Raw genomic sequence first — 25,999 nt, forward strand, 5'->3', positions numbered from 1 at the left:
TAACATTTTCTTGCCAAATAACTGCAGCTCAAATTCTCTTGACTCTGATGTTATTGTTGTGTATATATATCTAATACATAGTTTTTAAAAATGTTCTATTAAAATGTACTGAATAATATTCTATGTAGTTGAACTCATCACGTACAAATGTCAGTTAAAGTCATTATTGGAGATTATTAAAGCAAATAAAAATAAAGAAGCTAAATGAAAAATAGGCCTGAAATGGCAAACGAAAAACAGTCCTCCCAATCATGCACATAAAAATTGATTAATTTTTAGAACGTGTGTTTGTTCCCCCAATTAAAACATGAAAGTAGCAGAGGACTATGTGTACATACTAAAAACATTTACACCATAAAGTGATGCTTAAAAGGCGCTAATTGTGCATAAAAAATCAACAGAATGCAAGAATAAATGTTTGATCCCACCCTTGGAGGTGTATACTGTTTATGCCCCTGTCAGTCATTTTGTCCTGAATTTTAAACTTGTTTTTCTTCTCTAACATGGACAGACTAAGCAGTTCATCAGGGTGATGGTAAGTAACACAGGTTTAGAGCTGAATATTAAATATCCATATTCCAATATTAATGATCTAAGTATACTATTCTTACTGGTCTCTCTACTTTTTTACCCTCTTGTTTTGTTTATCATTTAAGATTACTGTTAAATCTTGTCCTTTTTTATGTTGCAGTCTTATTGTTACGCACTCCAAGCTGAATCCCTTATATAGAAAGTGCTTATTATTGTTATTACCACAGTCCACATGTCTAATAAAGACTAACTTCATGTCTTTCCTCACAGTGGACCAGGAGGGCCTGCATCTCTGTGTGGCCCATCTGAGAGTGAAGTGGAGGCTGGTGTGGGCAGGGAGGGATGAGAGAGAGGGATGGAGAGAGAGAGGGAGGACTGTGCGCGCTCAGGCAGGACAGGAGGGCGCGCGGGACATCAGCACACCGGCCGGGTCAAGAAGCTGCAAGGATGGAGATCCGACCAGACAGGTTTAAGGCGGTCGCGGGCAAAACTCTGGGGAAAATTCACAGGTACACACCTATTTCAAATATTCCTGACTCCACCTCTGACTTTCCCCATTTTCACTCGTTTGGTGATTTTGTTCTGCGGGACACAGCAGCTCATCATGCTGCGGGTTTCCACCCTCTGTCCTCTAAACAGTGACTCTCTAGTGGAGAAAAAGTTTGTTCGATGTTGATTTGAACTGGGAAAAGTGACGACTTTTTGTTTTAAAGTGGCAAAAATCATGATAGCGGCAAAAGTCGTGCTTTGCGCAGCGCAGTGATTGCATTGGAGTGGCTGAAGTGGGTGCAAATGCTGTCTGTGATGGTGAAAATGTTTGGTCATATTTTTATGGTAGTTCATTCTTATTTGGGGGAAAATAGGAAAAGAGAAGTCAAACATGGCATGTTATCGGGATAAAAGTGCGCAGTGAAAGTGGACTCGCCACAGTGTGCATGTGGGACAAGAGGGAGGTTATGCCATTATGATTTGATGCTTTATTGCTCACTTTTCCTCTAAAAAATCAATAATGATGCTGTTATTTCTAGTGTTTCACTGTTAATTTGTTTGCTCTCGTTGGTCTAGCTTAAAGTGGCCTGAGTGTATTGGTGTTTCAGACTAGTGTGTAAGTATGGTTACATAATGTTTCCGTGCGTTTTCTGAATGAGAGCGTTGATCAGATGGAACCAAAGTCAAATATCTATCTATCTATCCATCTCTTAGTTGTATAGTTTGTCAAGTACAAACTATGGGTTTTTACACATTAAGTAAAATGATGCAGTAGGCTTGTCTTTTGTAACGTTTCAGGGCATTCTCTTACAAAAGTTACATCTCTGATCAATGAACCATGACATGTATGAAATTTACCAATGAAAGTAACGTAATAACCTAATTTTATATAAAGATGTGAATCAACAGAGGCCCGACAATATATCATCACAATATTTTAGTCAAAATGCAAGATTTTTGCAATTTCTATCATTTTCAGTATTGCAGTAACATATATTGCTTTATTTTGTGATTTATTACATTTTCTAACGATAAATTGTGTCCCCAAAGAAAAACTTTGCCAGCATCTGTTTAATGCAAGATAAAGTTTTAAAGATGACGTGCAGCCAAATGTTTCTAGTGGACTGAAAAAGCCATTGATTTTATTATTTTAGTAGGCTACCAAAAGTTTAATTTGTATTTGCAGTAATAATAATTTATATAATTAAAAAACTCAATAGTTTGGGTCCATGTATCAATATTACATTGCCACACAACATACTATAATACAATGCTACATCGGATTTTCCTCCTCTATAACTCTATAAAAAAATCCTATGGTGTAATATAAAAAAAAAACAGACATACAAGCCATAATAATAATCATTATAGTAATACAAATCTGAAACAATAAATTGGTTAATCTATTAGTCAATCAGCAGAGACTTCATTGGCAAATAGCTAGATAACTGATTTATCTTAGTAATACTTTTCCAGCAAAAATGGTAACATATTTACAGCTTCTATAGCCTCTCAGCTCTACTCCAGACAGTTTTCTTTGTCTTATATGACAGAAACTTGAATATCTTTGGGCAAAGGTGATCCTAGACTGGACTGAATCCTCTGTCATAATCTTGTTGGTGATATGTGAAATCTAAATTTTGCTTCTCTGTGCTCGGACTCTGCTGTATGAAGCACACTTTCAGTTTCAAATTGCAACCGTCGTCCAGCTAATAATAAATCTTTTTTTTTTTAATGATGTAATTGGCATACAACAGAAAACCACAAAACATTAGTAAGACTGACTACTGCAGCAGGCCTATCGTTGTCATAGCAAAATGCGCCATTATCATGTCATCAGGGGCACCTTTCTCCAAAATGTTCTTGGGGGCTCCACACATTTGCCTGGTATGCTGCTCCTCACGGTGCACGCCTTATTTTTGTGGACTGCTGGGTGGACAAAACAAGCAGTTTGAGGCTGTTGCCATGGACTGTAGGAAACTGTGATGGACTTGTTTTATTTTTATTATTGTTTTCATTTTCTGCTGCTCTATTGTGATAAAAGGAAATCTGTATCACCTCTACAGCCTGTCTATGACAGATACAGTGGCTATTTGAGATAAAGTTGACCTTGACTGGTACATGTCTGTGCCAGTTTAATTTTTTACGAAAAGATCAACATGCATCCATGCAATCTCTTGTTTAGCAAGTTTTTAGAGTGCCTGATATACATAAATTTGTTACATATCAATACAAATGTTGCAACACAGATTGGTGTGCTGACAATATTTCAGTAAAAAAGAGAGAGAGATTAAAGACACTGATAGAACCTCATGCAATAACCATTGCTTTAAGCTTTCGCTCTCTCAGGATTTGAGGTAGCAACCAAACGTATAAATCCCGTCCTGAAATAGCCTGTTTTTCAGTCCAGCTGTCGGGCCACGCAAATCCCTAAACTCTCCCCTCCCACTCACTCCATCCCAGCCCATGTCACTTCCTCCAGCCGCTCCCTCCTCCTCCATCCTCCATCCATCCATCCATTGAGCCACTGAGACACGCGCACAGATAACTTTCAGCCTATCGGGGTCTCCCAGATTAACAGACATGCAAATCTCAGGCTTTTTCTCTTTTACTGGTCGTGAGCCATGCATGTGCATGGCTGCAGCTGATGCTGTGAGAGATGTGATGTATAAGATTTGATCCAGATTGGTTTTAGTGGGCGTTTCCTCGGCTTAGCCACTGAACTCTGTTTCTATGTGGCCACAGTGTTAGACACAGGCAATGGTTGCAAAAGAAAAAGTGAATATTTTTGGGAAATTTATGTGCACAATGCATGTTTTGAAGCATGCATCTTATTGTGTTTATACGTGGAAATATGTTGCATCCTGAACACAGGACATCCCTGCACTGTGTGAATAGACGAGTGTGTTTGTGTGCAATCTCACCACCTCAGACAAAATCCCCCCCTGATGAAAGCAGCCAGGAGTTCATCTATTATTTAAACATTTTCTCCATCAGAATGCATCTCCTGTTTCTATATTAAACTCCACTAGGTAAGCATAAACTTCTTCACTGTAAGGTCAAGTGCACTCTGCATTTCTACGCTTGCTATCCCTTTTTTTAACAACTTAAAATTAATCCTTAAATATCAACTATTCATCTCCTATTTTCAAAGAATTTCTCCACAGCACTACATGATTGTAATTTTGACTGCGTGTTACAGTTTGTAATAGTATTTCATTTTGCATCTCATAAAACAGATTTCTCAAAAGGCTTCAACGGATCAGGCAATTGCATCTTCAGGATTTCACAAGGAGAGCTTGTGTTTCACTACGCAATGCAAAATATAACAGGTTATCCATTTTTAATCTATTTTTCTGGCGGTGGAGTGCTACATTTTCAGTTACACACAGTGGTCTGAGAAGAGGTCTAAATGAAATGTTCAAAATAATGACATGAGACCTTTTTATCATTCAGGCTTTTGCAAACATCAAATGTGATGTCATTTTAATTATAGCATCCTTATCAATGTTAAAATTGTTGTCATTGTCTTATTATATTTATTACACTGTGTTGTTGGCATAAATACTTTAAGTACACCCAGAGACAGAGCAGCTTTGCTACTTGACTTCTCAGAGGGGTTTCCTGATAAATGAGTGGTTTGTATCACATTTCTGAAAACCTCTGAAATATAATATTGCAGTTAAGTTACCTTAGTTTGCATTTATGGGTAAAGGCTGTAGATATCAAATTTTCACTAGTTAATTATAGTGAGCAAAGAGATTCATAATACAATAGTAGAACTTGAAAATTATGATAGTGTTTTCAGTCAAGTTCATGTTTTACTTTGTTTATTGTGCATTTTGCATTTCTTTTTTTTGTGAAATTAATAACACTCTAAATATGAGTGTAGGGCTGTAGAGAGGCAAAGTGACAACATAAAGAAATGGAAAAAATTATTTACACGACAACATCATAATATTTAATGTCTGAATATCACAGTTATCACAACAACAACTCTGACATAAAGACAAATCCATTTTAACCTTTGACTACCCCAGTTACAGTTTAAATATGGTGACAACGGCAGTGATGTTAAAGCTATTGGACTGGTTATTAAGCATAAAAATGACAGAGGTGAATTCTGTGATACTCTGAAGACTTAAATATTTTTTTAGAATTCACTAAAATGACACATTTGAGACATTCTGCTTGTGTTCCGTATTGATCTTTTGTCTTTCTGTCTTTGCCATCGAGTCACTCTTTACCCGTATTGTAAGTGTGTGTGGAAGTGGCTAAATGTACACAGGTTTGCTGAAGGATCCCCTCAGATGATAGATTAGTCGGAGCTAAGCAGTTTGTTAAGTCAGCTGCAGCCGCTCAGCATGCACGGTTATTGGCAGTGAAGCCAATGTATCCATGATGTCAGCTATGCTTCGTTATTTCATATTTACGCTGCCTCCCTGTATTGTTGGATGTGACAAAACAGACCTGGAGAGCAAAGAAACATTTTTAAAAAGTTTTTTAATATATCTTTCGACCAAGCTCAGTATAGGCCCTACTGTTAGCTTTCTGATAAAGGTAGTGAGAAGCAGTGTGTGTGTTGTGGTTAGATCCAGTCAACACTCAGAGTGATTGAGTTATACTATGTGAGTATTTAGATAATTTGTCTATGAAGGTCACATGTGTGAGTATTTCAATACAGTGTGTGTGTGTGCATGTGTGTGTTTGTGTGTTTATATGTGCGAGTGTGCATGTGCATGTCCACAGGAAAGAAGGGAAAAAAAGTAGTGTGACAGGATGGGGACGAGGGTGTCTCCCTGGGTGACACAGTCCCACAGAGACCCAATCTGTTCACTTCAGGGAGAGTGAGAGGCTCATGCATAAAGGGGGAGACACCACTATCGAAATGACAAAATAACAGCAATTTGAAAATAAAAAAATCCTCGAGCTATAGCCCATTATTTCAAACACCTGACCTACAAAAAGAGGAGTAAAAAGGGGGAAGTATTTTTAAGATGAGGACCAGAGTGGGTGGGATGACATGAGGAGAGAAAAGCATGTTTTACATACAGCACAATGAAGGATCAATTCAACACACGGATGTGGACAAATAATGACCAGGGCGTCTGCCGTTATATAATATTTTTACTGTCAACCTCCGTCACTGTCTCGCTCTCTCTCTCCATCATCCTCTTATCGGAGGATTACGCAGAACGCTCTGTGAATTTAATATACAGGGTAACAAAAGTCCCAGGTCACCAACCAGCACGTGAAAGTCACGGTGGTATTTTTTAAATGATTTAATATTGCAAAATCACAAATTATACAAAATTATTAATATATTTTCCCATAATTAAACAGCAAATATTTAGTAGAAGTTCCCTTTATGCATGTTGTCACTCCTTTCACCTGCTAAAAAATAAAAATAAAAAAAATTATGGTCTATCACACTGGAAGTAAACAGAAATAGCATTTGAGGAGTTTTACATTATATATGATTAAATATTCCAGGGTTGATGGGAAGATTAGTGTGTGTGTGTGTGTGTGTGTGTGTGTGTGTGTGTGTGTGTGTGTGTGTGTGTGTGTGTGTGTGTGTGTGTGTGTGTGTGTGTGTGTGGGCTCAGGTTTTGGGGCTGGCTGCACATAAATGCTTAAAAGCTGCAGCGATTAGTTGAATGTGTCATAAGTCGATCAACAGAAAATAAATCTTCAATCATTTTGATAATCAAATAACAGTCTAAGTAATGTTTTAAGCAAAAAAATGCCAAATTTGCTACTTATAGATTCTAAAATGTGTGGATTTCTTTGTCATTTATATCATTAAACTAAATACATTTGGGTATTCAGTTAATTGAATAAAATACATTATGTGTAAAAACTCATAAACTTAAGTTGTAGGAATTTTAAAAGTGCTATTTTCATTATTTTTCTGATATTTGATAAACAAAATGATTTATTAATTAATCCAGGAAGTAATCTATAGTATTAACCCCATTTGAAGGAGCTGCAGGCAACAAAGCATTAATAAAGCAGCAAAACATTTTTTTTTTAAAGATGTGGTGGAATAATGGCATCCTGAGCAGAAAATGAAGTCATCCTCCATCTTTGTGTGTGTGTGTTGTAATCTGAGCTTCTCTGTGGTTTGTTGTGGCAAACTGGCCCGGCCGCATGTGCATGTTAGTGCGTATGTGTTTCCCTGTTGCTAGTTTATTGGCGCTGCTTTGTGCAGTAAAAGTTCCTACCGTTATGACACTTTCTTTATACTTTTTAATTAATTTATTTTATCTGTGATCATTAAAATAAAATGCCAAATCAGATAATCGGCAAAATGCCAATCTGACATTTTTATGTCAGATTTGTATTCAGGATTACATTGAACTCTCCTCTCGTGACCAGGTGAAAAGCACAGATATGAGCTCAGTTTTAGGTGTGAATAGTCACTGACTCTCCACTGAGCCTGTAACTATTGTAATTATGATATTCCAGTGAGCCTGAGGTCACGGGACTCCTGCCTGCTCATGCTTTCTTGCTCATTAATTGTTGCCAGCTGAGACCTATCGGGTCCTCGCTATGCTAACAAGAGAAGCTACATCAGCTGAGTGCAAGCTCACCGCATTGTGAGCCTCACACGAAGGCACGCGTCCAGAGAAAAAGCTTCTTTTTTCTGTGTCTCATACCTTTACTTGCTCAGTGACCTAGCACTTTTTATTGTTTTGTGCCGGCTGGCAGGCATACTGCTGATTTATGTAAAAATTAATGTATTTGTTTGTAAAGTGAAAGTACCAGTAAACATCTTTACTGCCACATTAAACACCATATCAGTAGATAGCCGGCTATTTTGAGACACTTACACACGAGAGTGAGATTGCCCTTTAGTGGGAGGCATCTGTAATTAACGGTAATTTTTGCTGTGGGCTAGCCTCGTTAGCTGGTAGCGTATGTGTAGGTGTCAGGCTGCAATCTGTCATGAGGTTTAATGAGGATCCTCCTGCAAACTTCACCAGCTCTGAAGCAGGATGCTGAGCTCTACTCAGGGGGCGAGTCAGCACGTTTACAGGGAGGACAGCAGCGTATGTTTGGCCAACTGATTCAACAGAAAAGATGTGCACACCTTGCTTTGTGTCACATCAGCTTTTTTGATCAGCTTTTTGCTTTGATTTACAGAATTGGGCACAATTTCATCTTTCTTTTGTGTTGTATAAAACACTATGGTGCACATGAAGCTCCTTGTCCAGAGGCCTGTACACCACCTATCAAATATAGATCATGTGCTGTAACTTAAACACAATTGAGAAGCTCTGCCTCCTAGAAATTATGCCCATATACAACTGATTTGAAATAGTAAATACATCTTTAGGGAAAAATAATGCTGAGCATATTATGTTTTCTATTAACACAATGAGGAAATGTTGCACATTAACATATGTTGCAAATCGCAATTTTGTTGATCCTGAACAAATCACCAAACGTCATTCTGTTGTTTTCAACCAAAAAAGGCAATTGTGCAATGCAGTATTCACCGATATTGACCTGCCTCTTTTATGCCTTTGCACTGGCCAAAGCCATGGCTGGATTAGGGACTTTCTTCAAATAAGTCACAAACGTCCATTTGGACTCAATGATGAACTGATCAGAGTTTGGTGGTCAAAGATCAATGTCACTATGACTGTCTGTCTCATTCTTGTGAACGAGATATCTCAATAACACCTTGTGGGCATTTTTTCAGGTTTGGCACAAACTTTTACCTGCACTCAAGGATTTAAGATCAGAATTTGGTGGTGAAAGGTTAAGGTCAGTGTGACCTTGCACCTGTCTCATTCTTGTAAATGTAATATCTCACAAACACCCTGAGGGAATTTCTTCAAATTTGGCACTTGGGCTAAACAATGAGCTAATTGCATTTTGTGGTCAAATGTCAAGGTCAATGTGACCTTGCATCTGTCTCATTCTCTTGAATGCAATATCCTGAGAACACCATGTGGGAGTTTCCTCAGATTTGGCTCAAACGTCCTCTAAGACTCTGAATAATCTGACTAGAATTTGGTGGCTGACTGTCAAAAGTCAAGGTCACTGGCTCTAACTCCAGAACCTATACACTAATTATGACAACATTTTACAAAAAGCCAAAAGTTAACTTCACCGTGACATCCTAATCTCCTGCAAAAAAAAAAAAAACTTTTCTGGCCATTGCTTAACATCATAACTCAGAAACACAGTGGGAGACATTTGGTCAGATCCAGAATTCTATGGTAATGGTAGAACGGTAATTCTAGTTATTCACATTTAACCAAAATCACAGTCTCTCCCTAAAGTTAACCATAGTGCATTTGATGCCTAAACCTACCATCTGTTATTATGTCTTTTATTATTATTAAAATCTATATGTGAAATTTCCATCTATTTATTTATTCTTCATTGTATTTTTAAACACATTGTTTCTTTTTTTTACTACAGTTTTAATATTTCTGAGCCAATTGCATTGTAATTTCATTCTAAGGTGCACTGTTGTGTATAGCTTGAATGAAAATAAAGTTGATCTAAAGTCAAAACTCTAAAATGGATCCACAATCACACACTTTCCCAAACCTTAATCAAAGTGCATTTGTTGCCTAAACTAAAGAAAGGGAGTCTGGACAGGAACCTGAAGTACTAGTGCCAAGATCCTGCACTTGTAAGCTCGCCATCCTCTCCAATCACTTCTTACCAAAGCCTACGTGGTAATTAAATGGAGTCATTTGTTACCTGAAATAAACGATAACATAATTAAGAAGGCTGTTTAGTTACATACAAACAATTTCTACAGGTGGACGGGGTTAAACATTATAGAAATCATTAGATATTTGACTTGAAACATAAAATAACAACATTTACTGTAAGTGAAAGTAATCCGTTTTGCCAAAGGACTAAAAAACTGAATCAAATGCCAGCATGAACCTCAGCAGTGTGTCGTGATTGAGGGGGAAGCATGGCCAGCCACGCCCAGCGCTAGTCTGTCCTTCCATATTCATTTCCGGAAGTAAATCATTTTTGTAATCCTAATCTGAATGTTGTGACAGATTAAGAGAGAGAGAGAGAGAGAGAGAGAGAGAGAGAGAGAGAGAGAGAGAGAGAGAGAGAGAGAGAGAGAGAGGACACAGCCTCTCTAATCTCTTACAAATTCCAAAACGTTGCTTCACAAAGTATTACTTTTCTGTTGCCCATTGTGTTTTACTTAACAAGCAGAATATCTCATGATGGACCGATGTTTAGTTTCTCTATCGTTATACTGGCATGTCTTTTATTTTGTGTGTTTATTGATGGATTGCATGGATGTAAAAAGAGATTATGCAGAGTCTACTGTGTGAAAATGGGGGAGGGAGTGAAATCCACATGCATAACTGAGAAATATAACGACTGGCTAGATGAGACAGAGTGTACATATGCAGACAGCTAACAGATAGATAGATAGTGACAGATCATGGTGTAAAAGCTGCAGTGAATTATTTATCCCACCCAAAAACACATCAATAATTTAGCAGTGTCAGAGTCTGACTTGTCTTGTGTTAGCGTGCGTGAATAAGTTATCTTGGAGTTTCAGTATGTGCTGAAAGCCTGAGAGAGATGAATTGTCTTTGCCTGAAATACTGAGCTGCATTCAATGCAGTAAACACTTGTTTCTGAGGAATGTATTGAAGCTCAAATTTTACGAGTTTTTTTAAAAAAGCAACCGTCCTCATCAAATGAAACAAATGCTTGTGATGGTCGTGCCCGTTTCTGTGCATAATTCTCCAGCTCACTGACTAACTGGATTAGCTCAATGGAAGGTAGACGGGTGACACACGAGTGCACTTCGCTGTGAACTCACACAAAAACGAACACTCAGGGTAAAGCACATAGAAAGTGTTGCACTATGCCTGAGTTAATCGGAGAAATGTATCTGCAGAAAGCATTACGTCTACCGTATTCACGGTGTGTGTGTGTGTGTGTGTGTGTGTGTGTGTGTGTATGTTTAAAAAGTGGGAGATGTTGTTGAGAGTATAGAGGTTATGATAAACAGATGGCCGCTCTCCTGACTTCACTGTTTGACTCTTGTGGAAAAAACGTGACACTCCCCTTTTGACAAAAAATGGCCATAAAAGCCTAAAATAACAACAAATGTTGGTCTCTTCTAAGACAATTATTAACAGAAATTATAATGGTTAACACAGAAATTCCTTTCTTTTGACAAAAAAAAGCATTTAAGATTTATAAAAATTAAAAGTGACAAAATGGATGTATTTTTTTTACTTAAAAAATTGATTATACTCTCTTAAATTTTGCAGTCAGTGAATAGGTTATTTAATCTTCCCTTCTTTTAGGTCAACTTTTTTTCATCTGTGCACTCACACACCGTCTGAATGACCTCACAGTATAAACACACAAGCGCGTCCTTTTGGTCGTGTGATGTGGTTAGATGTTGGTCTCCAGTGATCTCTTGTTTGGACCTCTTGTAACTGCACCAGTACGGCAGCAGGTCCCAGTCGTCCTGAAGGAAAGGACACTGGGGAAATCTGCTGTCGTAGCTTACTCGGCTCCTTGGCTGTAGCGACAGCTGCTTCCACACACTGGGACGTGCTGAGTCAGACACGACTCCAACATGGTGCATGTTGTCTGCGTGGAGGTGTGCATGTGTGAGAGAGAGTGAAATGTGAAAAGTAGACAAATTCTTTGTAATCTCTGTAATAAAAACTAGAATTATCGCCTTACGGTTGTAAGCTTCCACAGCTTTGAAGGAATTTAACAGTAGTACAGAGCACTGATGAATAGCTTCATCTCCTGGTCCAACTGCAGCTCAATATCAGCAAAACCAATGACAGAATAAGACACAAAGTTGTAGCCATAACAGTTGGCAATGCTTTGAATATTTTTGTTGCCGCAAAAAACGACACATGTTGTAATGCGGATACATCACTCAACCTAGCAGCGTAGAGCAGCTTTACAATGAGCACAGTTTCAAGGTGGATGCCCAAGAGAAATATCGATTCAGTATCCGACAAAATGTCTTTCCTTCTGTTCCTGAGTTATGACGTTGAGTAATGAGCACAAAAGTGTTTCTGCAGAACACTATGATGTCACAGTGAAGTCGGCTTTTGACCTTTTGGATATGAAATGTCATCACTTTATCATTACATCCTTATGGACATATCTGCAAAATTGTATCGTACTTAGCACAGGAATTCTTGCGTTGTGGTAAAGAATGTGTTTTGTGAGGTCATCATTACTTCTGATCTTCAAAATATAATCAGTCCATCCTTGAGTCTAAGGCTGTGTTTCATTAGTTTTTTGACTTTGCCTCATTAACTTTCCCTCAGCCCTTGTTGTTACGTAACAGCAAAGAAGCCACTTGGAGGAGTAGGGCATTACAATGAATCACACCTGCTCTTGTACACCTAAAGCGCAAACTATCACAGATCAGCTACCAGTTGTGAGCCAAGCACAATGCTGCTTTTCAACTCCATTAGTTTCTGATTTGAGTTTTGGTTTGTGATTTGACTATTATTACTATTATTACTCAGGGTTCATCTTCTTTTTCTTCAGTGGTCAGCTGTTTGAGTTTTATATACATTCCTGCTACCTGACCATGTATGTATCAAGTATTTCCTTGCACCAAATGCATGACTGCAATGCACTGTTGGTGATTTAGAACATCTCTGGAGTGACCGTCATTATGGACTCATGGTCAGTCCTCTGAGAGTTGATGTCAACAAGTTCACTTGAGTTTTTCAGACAATGGAATGACACTTATGATGGCGAGGGCGAGTGCAGAGTTGAAGTCAAGTAAGGCATGTTAAACAGCTAATAAAACGCAGCCCATATTGACGTTTGTACCAGATTTAAAGAAAATCTCTCTAGGCGTTACTACGTTCACAAGAATGGGATGGACGTGACCTTTGACCTGTGTCTGCCAAGCTCTGATCAGTTCATCCTTGGGTCCAGGACTGTCGTCAAATAGTCTTTTTCCCTGAGAAGGTTCCTAACTGATTTAAATGAATTGGAAGTATCTAAGTGGCAGCCATGATAAGAGCTGGGCAAATTCTCTAAATGCTAACAAAAAGTTCCCCAGTCCTTGCTTTCTTATATCCTTTAGCATAGCGTACACTGGAAACATCCTTTACGAAAGGAAAGCAGATAATGCTATCCTACATTTCTTTTTGTCAGCAACTTTTAAATTGACCCACCATCGCATAATTACATTATGAATGTAAGTGCAGTTGCATTATCATTTGGTACTGGGGTTGTCTTCTCTCAGTCCTTATATTTTTTTCTTACTTCTTTCCTGGACTTCAGGACATTTTCCATTAATGTCAATGAAAAGGTGTTTAGAGAAGACATAGAATATAATTTTTGAATATTCAACTGCAGCCCAGGTGTAAATTGTGCCATATAGGAAAGAAAAAAAAGAGGAAAGAAGTAATTCCTTCAGGGCATACATAAGATATTGCATTCCTGAGAACCTGATGGTTGTATGGACAATCCAAAAACATTACGCCTCTAACCACGGCTGCCTAAAACACAGAGGCATAAAAATATGCATGGAAAAATCTAAATCATCCTTGTCACAGCATCAAAATAGCAAAGCAAAGGTTCACAGCATTGTTTGGCTCAAAGATATCTGCTGATTCCAGGTTGCCATGCTTCCTGCATTTCCAGCTTTTACAACAAATTTCTTTTTTAAGCATCATTAGCTCACCCGAACCAGAAATCTTCCCCAATGGTCCCAGGAAACCCCCTTTTTAGCCACCATTTCCATGTCATGCAAGTTTTTGTCTACAGAAGAGGTGTGCGTCAGTGTGTCACCTCACTGTCATCTCTCACTCTTTTCATATTTGATTTGTGTGTGTGTTTTTTTTTTTTATTTTTTTTTTTTAGGGAAATGCCAGTCTACATTCGAGATCCTAAATGAGCAGTTGGACCAGTTGCATGTTTCAGCAAATTATGAATGACAACAAACAGAATGTTGTCCATATTATATTCTCACAGTGATGCACTATTAGAGCAAATATCCCAATCAGGTTGTGTTGAGAATCAGATTATAAAGATGCATGATAATTTCACAGTGTTAATTGTTACTCCATGTTTGACTTGGAGTGGATCCATCACTGCAAACTTAAGTTGAACCGTTTAAATCAGCAGAATGTTACATCAGATGGAAATAGACTAGACTTGATTTTCTTAAGTGCAGAGGCTGGTTTGTTGTTCCAATTTACTGCACGTTCTGTCTCTGTGTCTCCCCTCAGGTTGATTGAGAAGCGGCAGCCCAATGGAGAAACCATTGAATTGTCAGCGGAGGGCCGTCCTGAGCTGGTGGAGGAGAAGGAGCTGCCGGTGGTAGACTGTACTTGCTTTGGCCTGCCGAGGCGGTACATCATTGCCATCCTGTCTGGCCTGGGATTCTGCATCTCTTTCGGCATCCGGTGCAACCTGGGTGTGGCCATTGTAAGCATGGTCAATGATCACACTGTCTACAAAGGCAACAAGGAAGTACTTGTGGTAAGTGGCAAAATAGAAATTGAAGCTTTTAGATGGATATTGTTTGAGGGTTTATTTCTGTTTCTCTATGGCATGCTTTATTTCTGCTCATATGACTGTGTCTGCAAACCTTAAAGTTAAGTTTAAAGTCATATATCTTCTTTTCTCCAGGCTGCACAGTTCACCTGGGACCCTGAGACGGTGGGGATGATCCACGGCTCCTTCTTCTGGGGCTACATAGTCACACAAATACCGGGTGGCTTTATATGTCAAAAATTTGCAGCCAATAGGTAGAATTTCGGCATTTTTGCAGTATTTCCTCATTTTTGGCATTACTGTTATCTTGTATATTGTAAAGTGAATGTATTGAATCTGAGGCAGCTTGTTTGTCTTTTGTGTGTTTCAGAGTATTTGGCTTTGCCATAGTGGCCACATCCACCCTCAACATGCTGATTCCATCTGCTGCTCGCTGCCATTACAGCTGCGTCATACTGGTCAGGATATGCCAGGGCCTTGTTGAGGTACAATATGTGTAGTGCAGGGCTCAGTGTGAGAATACATGCATGAGTGTTTCACTGACTGTATTGTGTCCTTCAGGGTGTATCATACCCAGCCTGCCATGGGATCTGGGCCAAGTGGGCGCCTCCTCTTGAGAGAAGTCGATTAGCCACAACAGCCTTTTGCGGTAAAGTTACACATGACTGACACATTTCTCCAAAGTTCAATATCTGTGATATTTGCAGAAACATTCAGATCTCTGCCACAGTTAAAGTACCTTTATGTAACATTCAGACAGGCCCAGAGAAAGTGCATTGGGCTTTGAAGCCAATTTTTATAGTGCCCAGTTACTTGAATTACATCTGTCACGTTACCACGTGGCACAAAAAGACTTTTTCCTTTACCAGTTTATCTGATGAAGGTCTTTGTACCAAAATGTTGTTATTAAAGTTCACTCTTGATTGCAAGTGAGGTAAACAGTGTGCCGGAATTTTTGTTCTGCTTTCGTTGGTCTTCTCCTATGCACCTGACCCACAAGTGTGCACAAATTTTCACACTTTTAAAAAGATGACTCTAAATCAATAGATTATTTATAATTTGTTTTTAGGTTTACGAACCCAGAGAAATAACGTGTTACTAATCACTATCGAGATTTGATACATTAAGTCTGACAACATTTTGAAAGTCTAGAGGAGGTGCATGATTAAATCATTTTATTCCCATTCAAGTTAGTGGAGCACTCACCTCTAGTGCAGAATCAGTACAGATGTTTAACTCTGTTGACTTCATGCACCACTGAGAGAAATTTTATAGGAATGAATGGTACTCCACTTTCAACACTGTATCCAGATATCTTTATACATCCATACATTCAGAGCATTAATACAGCAGTAAAAAACTATTTTGTATGAAACGATGTATTGAGGTAATGGCGAGAGAATAAAGTCATGCTCTTTCTTTGTGTGTTGTAATCTGAGCTTCTCTGTTTTTTGTTTTGGTAGCCGGTTTACATACAGCTCCTTTCTTTTCTTTTAAGTTTAAGAGATTAAAAGTGTTGAACATGTGAATTTCTTTGACCACTAAATGACAATTAACAATAAATGTTTTGAGTACTGAAATTATATTAGGATTTTAAGGAAAAATGAATAAATTGTTTCTTGTCTTTCTGTGTAATGCCTTCTTAGGATCCTACGCAGGGGCGGTGGTTGCCATGCCTTTAGCTGGGGTACTGGTGCAATACACTGGGTGGCCTTCAGTATTCTATGTCTATGGTTAGTATCCTTATATTCTAATGTGTTTGCTTGCTGCAGTACTATGAATGTTTTGCCAAGTCCTTTATAACTCTAGCACCAGTTCAGATGCAAATGTTTCCAAATCTATCAGCCAGTGTATGTCAAGTGCTTTCAATCAAGGCCAAATGGTTTAAAAGGCTTTTATGTGAATTTTAAAAACTTAATATGTGTCTGCATCAGGTGCTCAAAATCAAATCAAAATAATTTCTTCCCAGCCTATTGCAGATGTTGTACAATAATCTCTGTCCCTCTCCCAGGCAGCTTTGGGATATTCTGGTATATGTTCTGGATTCTGGTGTCGTATGAGAGTCCCGCAGCCCATCCCACTATCACACCAGAAGAGAGGAAGTACATTGAAGATGCAATCGGAGAGTCTGCGTCATTTCTAAATCCTCTCCAAGTATGGCCTGATAAGATGCTCATATGTAGCTAATCAATCTAATGCTGAAAATCTCTTAAACGTGCACATTAACACAGATAATGTGAATGCACACTTGTATTTACACACACTTAGCTGACTCTCTGATTCTGTGAAGTGAGTGGATCCCAGTAATATCTTATTACTTTTGGGTGACAGAAATTTAAAACCCCATGGAGACACTTCTTCACCTCCATGCCAGTCTACGCCATCATTGTGGCCAACTTCTGCAGGAGCTGGACCTTCTACCTGCTCCTCATCAGCCAGCCGGCCTACTTTGAAGAAGTCTTTGGCTTTGCAATTAGCAAGGTGAGATTATATTATGCAGACAGCTGCAAAGGATTTCTCTGCAGAAGTTATAGTTTGAGATTTTCCAGAAATGTCTACTCACAATTGGAATATTCCCAAAGCTAAAGTCACCCACTGCGGTCAACTGCAGTTTCACTGGAGAGTTTGAGTGTTAAGACTTTGCTTAAGGGCACTGAAACTAATTCTGCATTCGCCACCTCAAGCATTTTAAATGATTTATGTAAGATATAACTGTTTTTGGAAAGTTTCAGGAGATTTTTGTCTCTTGCTGTGATGTACATTGCTTTGCCGGAGCCGTATTTCCCAAATCCGAATGTTGTTTAACGAGTTCAACATTATTATGACCCATAGTCACAGCACTCGTGATTAAGTAAATAAAACCCAGGTTGAAAAATACCAGAATTTGTCTTTAAAGGATTACCTCCACCACCAAATGACTGTTGTTTATCAATGACTCACCCCTTGTTACCTCGACTTTGTGGAGAAAACGTTGTTTTTCTCAAATGCCTCAACAGTAAATGGAAAATCAAAAAATGGCATTCTTGATAAATTAAAGTAAAGGCGGCTGCATTTAACAAACAGCCAAACTATATCAAACCATCTGTTTACTTACTTTCATACAGCTCGTACAGTATAATCCTAGTCTCATTTATCCAATGATATGCTCTTTTTATTTTTTGCTACAAAAAAACCTTACTATTTAAAACACGACCGCATTAACAGTCTCTCGCACGGATCAGAAGTGTGCTTCAGTAACTCAATGGAAAAAATAGGCAGAGTTCAAATGCACACACAAATGCAGACCTCTTTTTCCTCATTGATCGCTGAGGTGTGCGAGACAGAAAAAATGTCCCTACAATTCCAAGCTAACATGGTAATAACTGATACGAAAATGGTCATTTTGTAGGTGAAGTGTAAGAGCCGAATGTGTGATTGAACTAACCAGACAGTCAATGTTATTCACAAATTGTACATTAGGTGTCACTGTGCTGAAATCTGGGGCACACTGACAGAAACAAAGAAACTGACATTTATTCACCTCTATGCATGATGGTATGAATAAATATGACGATTGTTCTGCAAAGTGGAGCCGGCAGATCATTTTCTGAACAGTACACGCATCACAACAAAGGAAAGCTGTTGCATCAATCTGAAGCACGCACATCAGCCAGGTTAGGCCGGTTTAAATAGCTCAGAAAGTAATAGACTTAGCTCCTACACAAGTGGATTTGTGTGAGTCCCATACCCAAATTTTATAGCAGTTTCGGGGAATTAGACTATCACTAGAGTTACAGACAAATCAAATACATTACAGTAACACGTGGTTGTGGAAACTAGTGTTGTCATATTTTTATGCTGTTTTTTGTTTGTTTTTTGTTCATGAAGATATAGTTTTCCATATTTAATCCAAAAACAAGAGCAAGAGTCTGAGAAACTGCCTGACAAAACTGTTGGTATCTTTGTGGGTACTGGAAGATAGCAGACAGTGTAGACATGACAGAAAATGCCTGGAAATAGGGGAGTGTTGGACTGGATGTATGGTTAATGTCAGCCAAACCACCACAACTAATCTCTTTTCTTTGACATTATGTCCACTTTCAGGATATCTAAGGTTAGTTTACAGAAGCAATAATCAGCATAAATATAAATATTATGGTGATCAATGTACTAGTAGTAGAGAGTAGAGATTTTAATCTTTTTCGACCTTCAACCTCCAGTCATTCCTAATACTCAAATGAATTAAAACACTATTTTCGTGTCTCTTTCTAACATGCATATACACATCTTCTCTCACGCTCTCCTCGTTTTTCTTTCAGGTGGGCCTGGTGTCAGCTTTGCCCCATCTGGTGATGACAATCATCGTGCCTATTGGAGGCCAGTTGGCAGACTACCTGAGAACTCACAACCTGATGACCACCACCAATGTCAGGAAGCTCATGAACTGTGGAGGTGAGAGTGTCAAACAGGAACAGATGAGAGTTGGAGGAGGGTTAGAAGGGGTTAGAAAGAAAGTCCAAGACAATGCAATAAGAGGAGTTTGTATAAGATCATTGCAAAAAGTAAAAAATAGGAAAATATGATTCATTTTCCTGACATTCAAGGACCTTCCATATAGTGACATCATTTGTCTGGTAGCTTTTACCCAACAGCTCATAGTCAGGGGGTCTGAAGTGCAGCAGCTGCCAGCACTGGAATAGTATTAATATTTTAGTACACTTAAAGGTTGCATCAGCATTACTTCTGTATGTGCGTAAACACATTTCTAACACAATTAGAAGTCACAACTGTATAACAGGTGACAATTGCTTGTTGAGACCGAGTATAAAATAGTGGATGCTTTTCCTCATTCGTCCTTTTTTAAGTAGTTTTTGATGTGTTTATGTGTTTCAGGTTTTGGGATGGAGGCCACCCTCCTGCTGGTGGTGGGATACTCTCATTCAAAAGGTGTTGCCATTTCCTTTTTGGTCCTCGCTGTGGGTTTCAGTGGGTTTGCTATCTCAGGTGAGAGACGTTATAAACAAGCATGCTGTATACCTGCCAAGAGATAGTGCAGCGCATAACACTCTTAAAAAGCATTCATTTCCACTGTTTATGATATGCTATGAAAACCAGCTTTAGGCTTAAGCAACATATTTAATGTAATGTACAAGTAAATAGGCATGTTTCCCCAAATGTCAAGCTAGTCTGTTTTTTTTCAACCTGGACCCTATTTTCCCACGATTTTGTATTTTTTGTTTTAGTGACTTATGGGAACTACAGTTCTTGAAATTGTTCCATCATTTGGCGAGAGTTTTTGCTATAGACAGGCTCAGATTTTTAGTCCAAGTGTGTGACATTATGGAAAGTAACTTTTTATAAAAGAATGAGATCCTTTTTGTTTAACTACAAACAGCCCCAAAATTACTATTGCCTGACCCACCTGACTCCATATAAATGAATTGTAATTTTATCAGCATAAAACACACTTAATTCAAAGTCAAAAGAAACAAAATAAAACTCACAAGAATTTTCTTGGTTCAGCTTCCCACTATTCCAACAATCAACAACTCTGGTTTTGGTTGAAATAAACTCTTAATTCACCCACTTAGATGTGAAAATATTAGGCCTGGTAAAAAAAAAAACAAAAAAAAAAACTATTCATCAATGCATTGCAATATGTTTTTTTTTTTGCCAATTCAATATTGACTCAATAATGAGGGCTGACTTGGCTTCATGATAACCAAAACTGCAACTTCCCCCCTAATTGATGTCACTTTATTCTGTTGAGAGAAATGTCAATAACATTTAACAGTAAACTTTAGGAAAGAGGAGAAATGATATTGTGCACTGCATTTGTTCTTTCACTCAGGGTTTAATGTCAATCACTTGGATATCGCCCCTCGATACGCCAGCATACTGATGGGCATCTCAAACGGGGTGGGAACATTATCTGGAATGGTGTGTCCTCTCATTGTGGGAGCAATGACCAAACACAAGGTAAAAAATGTTTCACTGTACCGACTTTATCATGTCAATTAAAAAACTTTCAATCTCACCCGTGTTTGATGTCTTTTTACATCATTTCAGACACGTGAAGAGTGGCAGGGTGTCTTTCTTATAGCTTCCCTTGTTCATTACGGAGGAGTCATTTTCTATGGTATGGCTTGACCTTGAATATAATTTTTTTTGGAGGTGTGTGCACAAGATCCCAGTCTGATCATGTTTTTTTGTTTCTCTCCAGGACTGTTTGCATCAGGAGAAAAGCAGGCATGGGCAGACATAGAGGACACCAGCGAGGAGAAGTGCGGTATTATCGATGAGGATGAACTTGCCAATGAGACAGAGGAGATGTACCGTGGAGGCGGGCAGTATGGGGCCATAAACCAACCAGCTGTTGGTTCCAACGGAGGAGGGGCAGGAGGAGGAGGTGCTGGGGCTGGCTGGGTGTCGGACTGGGATAAGTCTGAGGAGTATGTGCAGCCTCCTGGATACAACTCTTACATGTACGGGGGAGAACAGGAGAGGGAGCTGACATAAAAGATCGACATGATGCAAGTTTGAAAACAAGATGAAGAAGAGGAAGATTGTTTTTGGAAAGGGATTGTAAGAGAGTCACTGCTTTACTGAATGGACCTGCTGCGTGCTTTTGTACGATATTAACGATTGCACATATCAAAAGTATGCATCTGATTCATTCCAGTGTGTGTGTGTGTGTGTGTGTGTGTGTGTGTGTGTGTGTGTGTGTGTGTGTGTGTGTGTGTAGGCACGTGCATGCAGGTGTTAGAGTGATCAGTGTACACAAACACATACAGTATTCATTAGTAAAAACTGAACTCATATCCCAGACTTCCTTCCTGCTTCTGAGCTCGTTGTGATTGGTCAGGAGTTCTGTTTCCATGACATCACTGAGGAGATTCTGTGTGTGGGGGTGTGTGTGTGTATGTGAATGTGCGTGTGTGTTTGGGGGGGGGGCTTTTTGCCTGTGCAGCAACTCTCTCAAGCCACAGGCATTGTGTTGTGTTTAAATTTTTATGTGTAAGCCACACATTTACTTTTTTTTTTTGCTGGGAAAGCACCTCTGGGGCCTCAGGTTTGAAACACAATACTTTTAAGTTCACAACATTTTCCAAAAAATCACCAGAATTATGGTATTGAGTCAAGTGACTTAGACTCGAGTCACAAATTTGATGACTTTAGATTTGGCTTAAAAGACTTGCAGCTCAATTTGGACTTTCACACCATGACTCGTGACTTCACTTGAACTTTTACTTGAAAATACTTGATACCTCCCTCCAAGCCCAAAAATTTTAAAGTATGTTACATAAAATGTGTGCCACTAATCAGTTAATTGCCCTTAATTTCCCAAATAAACTAATATAAATGCTTCTCACTCCCAGCAAGTCACACTTAATTCCCTGGTTCCACTTAGTTAAAACCAATCCGACATCCTCGAATCAAGTTGCAGGAGATAACAACTAATGTTATATTAACGGGCACAAGTTTGATCAAATTTAACCAAAATTGCAGTATGCAAAACATGCGGGTGAAAATTACAGATGGAGACACGACAACTCACAACAGACCTGTTTTAGAAAATAAATAGAACTTTTAAAAAAACAATCATTTTTGAACATCATTATTAACCTGTAGTCAAAATGGCATCACATTTGGTGAAGATTGCATTTAGACTTGTACCTTAAAGACTTGAGGCCTACTTGTGACTTGCAAAACAATGACTTGGTCCCAGCCCTGAAAAATACTGAATATAAAATGTGATGCTACTTTTGTAGACTGCTCACACTTTCTAGTCTATATTACTCTCAAGGTTCTCAGCCTTATTAGAAATCACATTGAGCATATGATATCAAAAAATCAATACACAAACTAAAAGCTAATGTGTTCTTATGAGAGAAGCCGCTTGTGCACAATCCTGTCCAGATGCTAGTGATGCATCCAGTTAATTTTCCATTGCCAATGCAACATTATGTTTCCAAAGCAATGCATAATTAAAGTATGTGTGCACGTGACAACTCTCAATTATTGAATCAAAGAAGAAAAAGGTGCTTCGGTGTTGTATCAGTCTGTGTTTTTGTGTGTAATGCTGTAAAGCTTTCGTTACAACAGGCTCCCCTTTATGTGTGTGCGCAATGGAATGCGCAAAGGTGTGTGTTTGAGCTTGCATGTGGTGTCTAGCTGAATCTCACCTGGGTCTGACCTAAATAGGTCACATCCAGCCACGTTTATGGGTCACATGAGTAATCATCGGACATTTGTGACTTTCCATTTAGTGTGTGCGCTCCCGTAAGAGAGGTGGCCCAGAATGACAAGTAGAGTGTGATAGTTGCTGAACTGTTCCGCTGCGTAATCAGCCTGGAACAACAGTTATAATATTCCCAGGCACCACGACACGTGCTGCCTCCGTTTCTGCCTTTTTCTGTGTCTCTGTGGCTGCCTCTCCCTCCGTCTTCCTCCCTGTTTGTAACAGGATGCTCTCTGTCTTCTCCTCTCTGTTAGTGTTGTTTCCATGTCTTTTGTGCAGAGGCAAATAAGAGACTTGAATATCTGAATCTTAATCTTGATACTTAATGTTAGAATTTCGGCACCACTGAATTCACTGCATTCAGGTGTTTTACTTTGAAAGGGATCTACCTATCTAGCATTTTTGAAATATAAAAAATAATATATATATATATATTTTTTTTTTTAACTTGAATTATTTTTAGGTCTGAATTTGAGCAACCTGAGTCTTTTTTTATTTTTATTTTTTTATTTTTAACGATAAAACTTGAACTTTTGGATCTGAATTTGTGAAAAAAAATTCACAAAAAACGAAACGAAAAAAAATAATTCTATTGTAATATTTTAATTGAAAATTGGTGAATTCAGTACAAATCGGTTTAGATACATGGTTTCCAAAGAAAAACTTTTTTCATGCTTAGAATTCAGTGGTGTTCACATTTCAAAATTAATATTAAAATTTCAAATACTTTTGTCTCTTATTCACTTCCATACTTCAGTACCTAAATATCAGCCATGTTTGAGTTGGTGGGTCAGAGCTTTTCAGATTGTTTGTGTGTGTGTGTGTGTGTGTGTGTGTGAGTGAGTGAGTGTGAGAGACAATGTGTGTGTTGTGTTGGGTGCAGGTGCTGAAACATTGTGCGGTGAGCATGTTTTAATGAGCACAGCAGTGCAGTATCCCGCCATCCCTCTCTTCTTTCTACTCACACACACACACACACACACACACACCCAGGGTGCTAATTTCATGCAAGCATAGTCAAGTGCACCATGCACAGTGTGCAGAGGGAGTGGTGGCACATTATTTGGTATTTACGTGGCTGTATGGTGTGAAGCGCACCCATGGAAACAGGAGGAATCTATTATCATCCATTATCACAGGGTGTGTTAAGGTTTGGTCACAATAATGGATTATAACATCAGCTCCTCTCATGCCCTTTAAAAGCAGCACCCTCTCCATCTTGATGCACTGACAGCTGGGTAATGAAGTCCAGAGGTGCTTCTCCTGAGAGGACACTAACATGCTCATACAAGAGAGCAACTATCACGGTACAACTCTCTACGCCTGCACATACAGTAGTTAGAGCCGACATACAGGAAACAACATGTGCATGCACACACACAACTTCTGCCCTCTGCGTGTACTCACAAGTCATGCCAACACACATGATTTTTGTTTTTTGTTTTATTTGAAAATACATTTGCAGACGGCTCTTTTTCAGATCAACTTGTAGAGGGTGAGCTCACTTTAATGAGAAAAAAAATACACTGCTGGAATGTTAAAGAGAATTTATTTAATTCAGATGAGGGTTTCATGGTAAAATGTGTTGGTATGTCAAAAAATTATTTAAAAAGTGATTTAGGCAAATTATGAGTGAAATGTCTTAAAGACATGAATGATTATTCCTGTGAACAATTTTAATTTTAAGTGTTGTATCGGTGTATTTTTAAATCAAGTTTCTCTTTGTCTCAGTTTTATGGCTGTTCCAATGTTGTCCTCCTCCTTCTTGATGAAATGTGTGGTGGGAAATCAGTGTAAAAAAAAAAAGAAACATATTTAAACATGAAAATGTGGAGAAAAAAATCTATGTATAAAAGATGTATATGTGAGATATCCTTGTGTATAATAAAACTTAAGCAATTTCAGATGATGTCACTATTTCAGCACAGTCATGTCATCAGGATTTATTACCCACAGCATGATGACGCATTAAATTAGTGTTGATTTTTTTTTTTTAACATCATGAGCCCAATGTCAGTTCTCTGTCTTTCTCTGTCTTTCTCTCAGGACAGATGGATGCAGGATTATCTCTGTGATTTTAGGCAAAGATTAGATGGGAGAGCAGATGCACTCAGTGGGAGAGTGAAGCAGAAACATGGACGTCACAGACAAGGGAGGTGAGGATGACGGACCAGAGGGTGGGGCATGATGCCTGCTCTCTCTCTCTCTCTCTATCTATCTATCTATCTGTGTGTGTGTGTGTGTGTGTGTGTGTGTGTGTGTGTGTGTGTGTGTGTGTCCAGTGCCATGCAACTGAAAGTAAACCTTTAAAAAGCATTTTAAATTAGTATCCCCCCTTGACAGTCCTTGGTTATTCTCACAATCATGTCATCATAGTTTTTTTTAATAATAATCTGTTAGTCCGTTTCTGATTGCTTTAGTTTGGTCTTTATTTTTGAAATAATTCACCGGAAACATGAGCACTGTCTTAATTTTACTGACGCCACCACGAATGTGACGAATTTAATGTAGTATTGTCGTTCATCACTAGATGGCGTCAATAAGACATTATTTTGCATAGCCAGAAATTGCCTTAACACTGTTATGAGCATTTTTAGAATAAATAATAAATAAATGAAATATTATATTATATTATATTATATTATATGTGCTAGAGGGCAAGGAGCAGAGACTTGTAAAATCAGATACACTCAATTCAACTGTAAACTGTCTTGACCATAGACCATAAAACTGTTTTCCACAGTTATTACCAATATTAGTATTACTAATATTTTAACATTATTTTCATTATATTACTGTGGTTTACTGTCACTGTAGTATTTCACACTGATAATGAGTCAACCTTTAAAATAATAATAATAATAATAATAATAATAATAATAATAATAATAATGATAATAATAATAATAATAATAATAATAATAATAATAATAATAATATAGTAGAAACCAATTTAAATGTATTGTAGTTGCGCATTGTGACCATTGGAGGGCAGTAAACATATTTTATCGACACCCAGGTCTCAAAAAGCGATAACAAGTAAGACGCCTAAATTTCCGGTGATATGCTTCAAAATAAAAGCCCTGTGTGTAAATTAAGACGGTTAAAGCATTTCGTAGTGATTGCCGACCTGTTTATTTAAATGTAAAACATGATTTAGAGGTTTGTAAAGTTTGCAACTATGAGTATAGATACACTTTGTCATCAGTTTGGAGTTTAGGGGAAAAAAAGTTTAGAGTTGAGAAGAACCAT

At 38.3% G+C, this 25,999-nt stretch overlaps 1 protein-coding gene across 1 annotated transcript; it reads left to right on the forward strand.

Moving 5' to 3' along the window:
• The first annotated feature begins 897 nt into the window (after positions 1 to 897).
• slc17a7a (solute carrier family 17 member 7a) lies at positions 898 to 24,656 on the forward strand. Its single transcript, XM_042505364.2, has 13 exons — positions 898 to 1,040; positions 14,259 to 14,511; positions 14,662 to 14,780; positions 14,897 to 15,011; positions 15,088 to 15,175; positions 16,173 to 16,259; positions 16,538 to 16,680; positions 16,858 to 17,007; positions 18,825 to 18,957; positions 19,399 to 19,509; positions 20,357 to 20,484; positions 20,575 to 20,644; positions 20,729 to 24,656. The coding sequence occupies exons 1-13, from the start codon at positions 979 to 981 to the stop codon at positions 21,022 to 21,024; spliced, it is 1,755 nt and encodes a 584-aa protein (XP_042361298.1). The 5' UTR covers positions 898 to 978; the 3' UTR covers positions 21,025 to 24,656.
• The last annotated feature ends 1,343 nt before the right edge of the window (positions 24,657 to 25,999 follow it).

The sequence above is a fragment of the Plectropomus leopardus genome, chromosome 18 (assembly GCF_026936395.1).
Source record: "Plectropomus leopardus strain MGB_pleo_1.0 chromosome 18, ASM2693639v1, whole genome shotgun sequence".
NCBI lineage: Eukaryota > Metazoa > Chordata > Actinopteri > Perciformes > Serranidae > Plectropomus > Plectropomus leopardus.

Coding starts and splice junctions, on each gene's coding strand:
- slc17a7a (XM_042505364.2), top strand. CDS start 979: ATGGAGATCCGACCAGACAGGTTTAAGGCGGTCGCGGGCAAAACTCTG. Junction 14,781..14,896: donor CAAAAATTTGCAGCCAATAG/GTAGAATTTCGG, acceptor TGTGTGTTTCAG/AGTATTTGGCTTTGCCATAG. Junction 17,008..18,824: donor TTGGCTTTGCAATTAGCAAG/GTGAGATTATAT, acceptor TTTTTCTTTCAG/GTGGGCCTGGTGTCAGCTTT.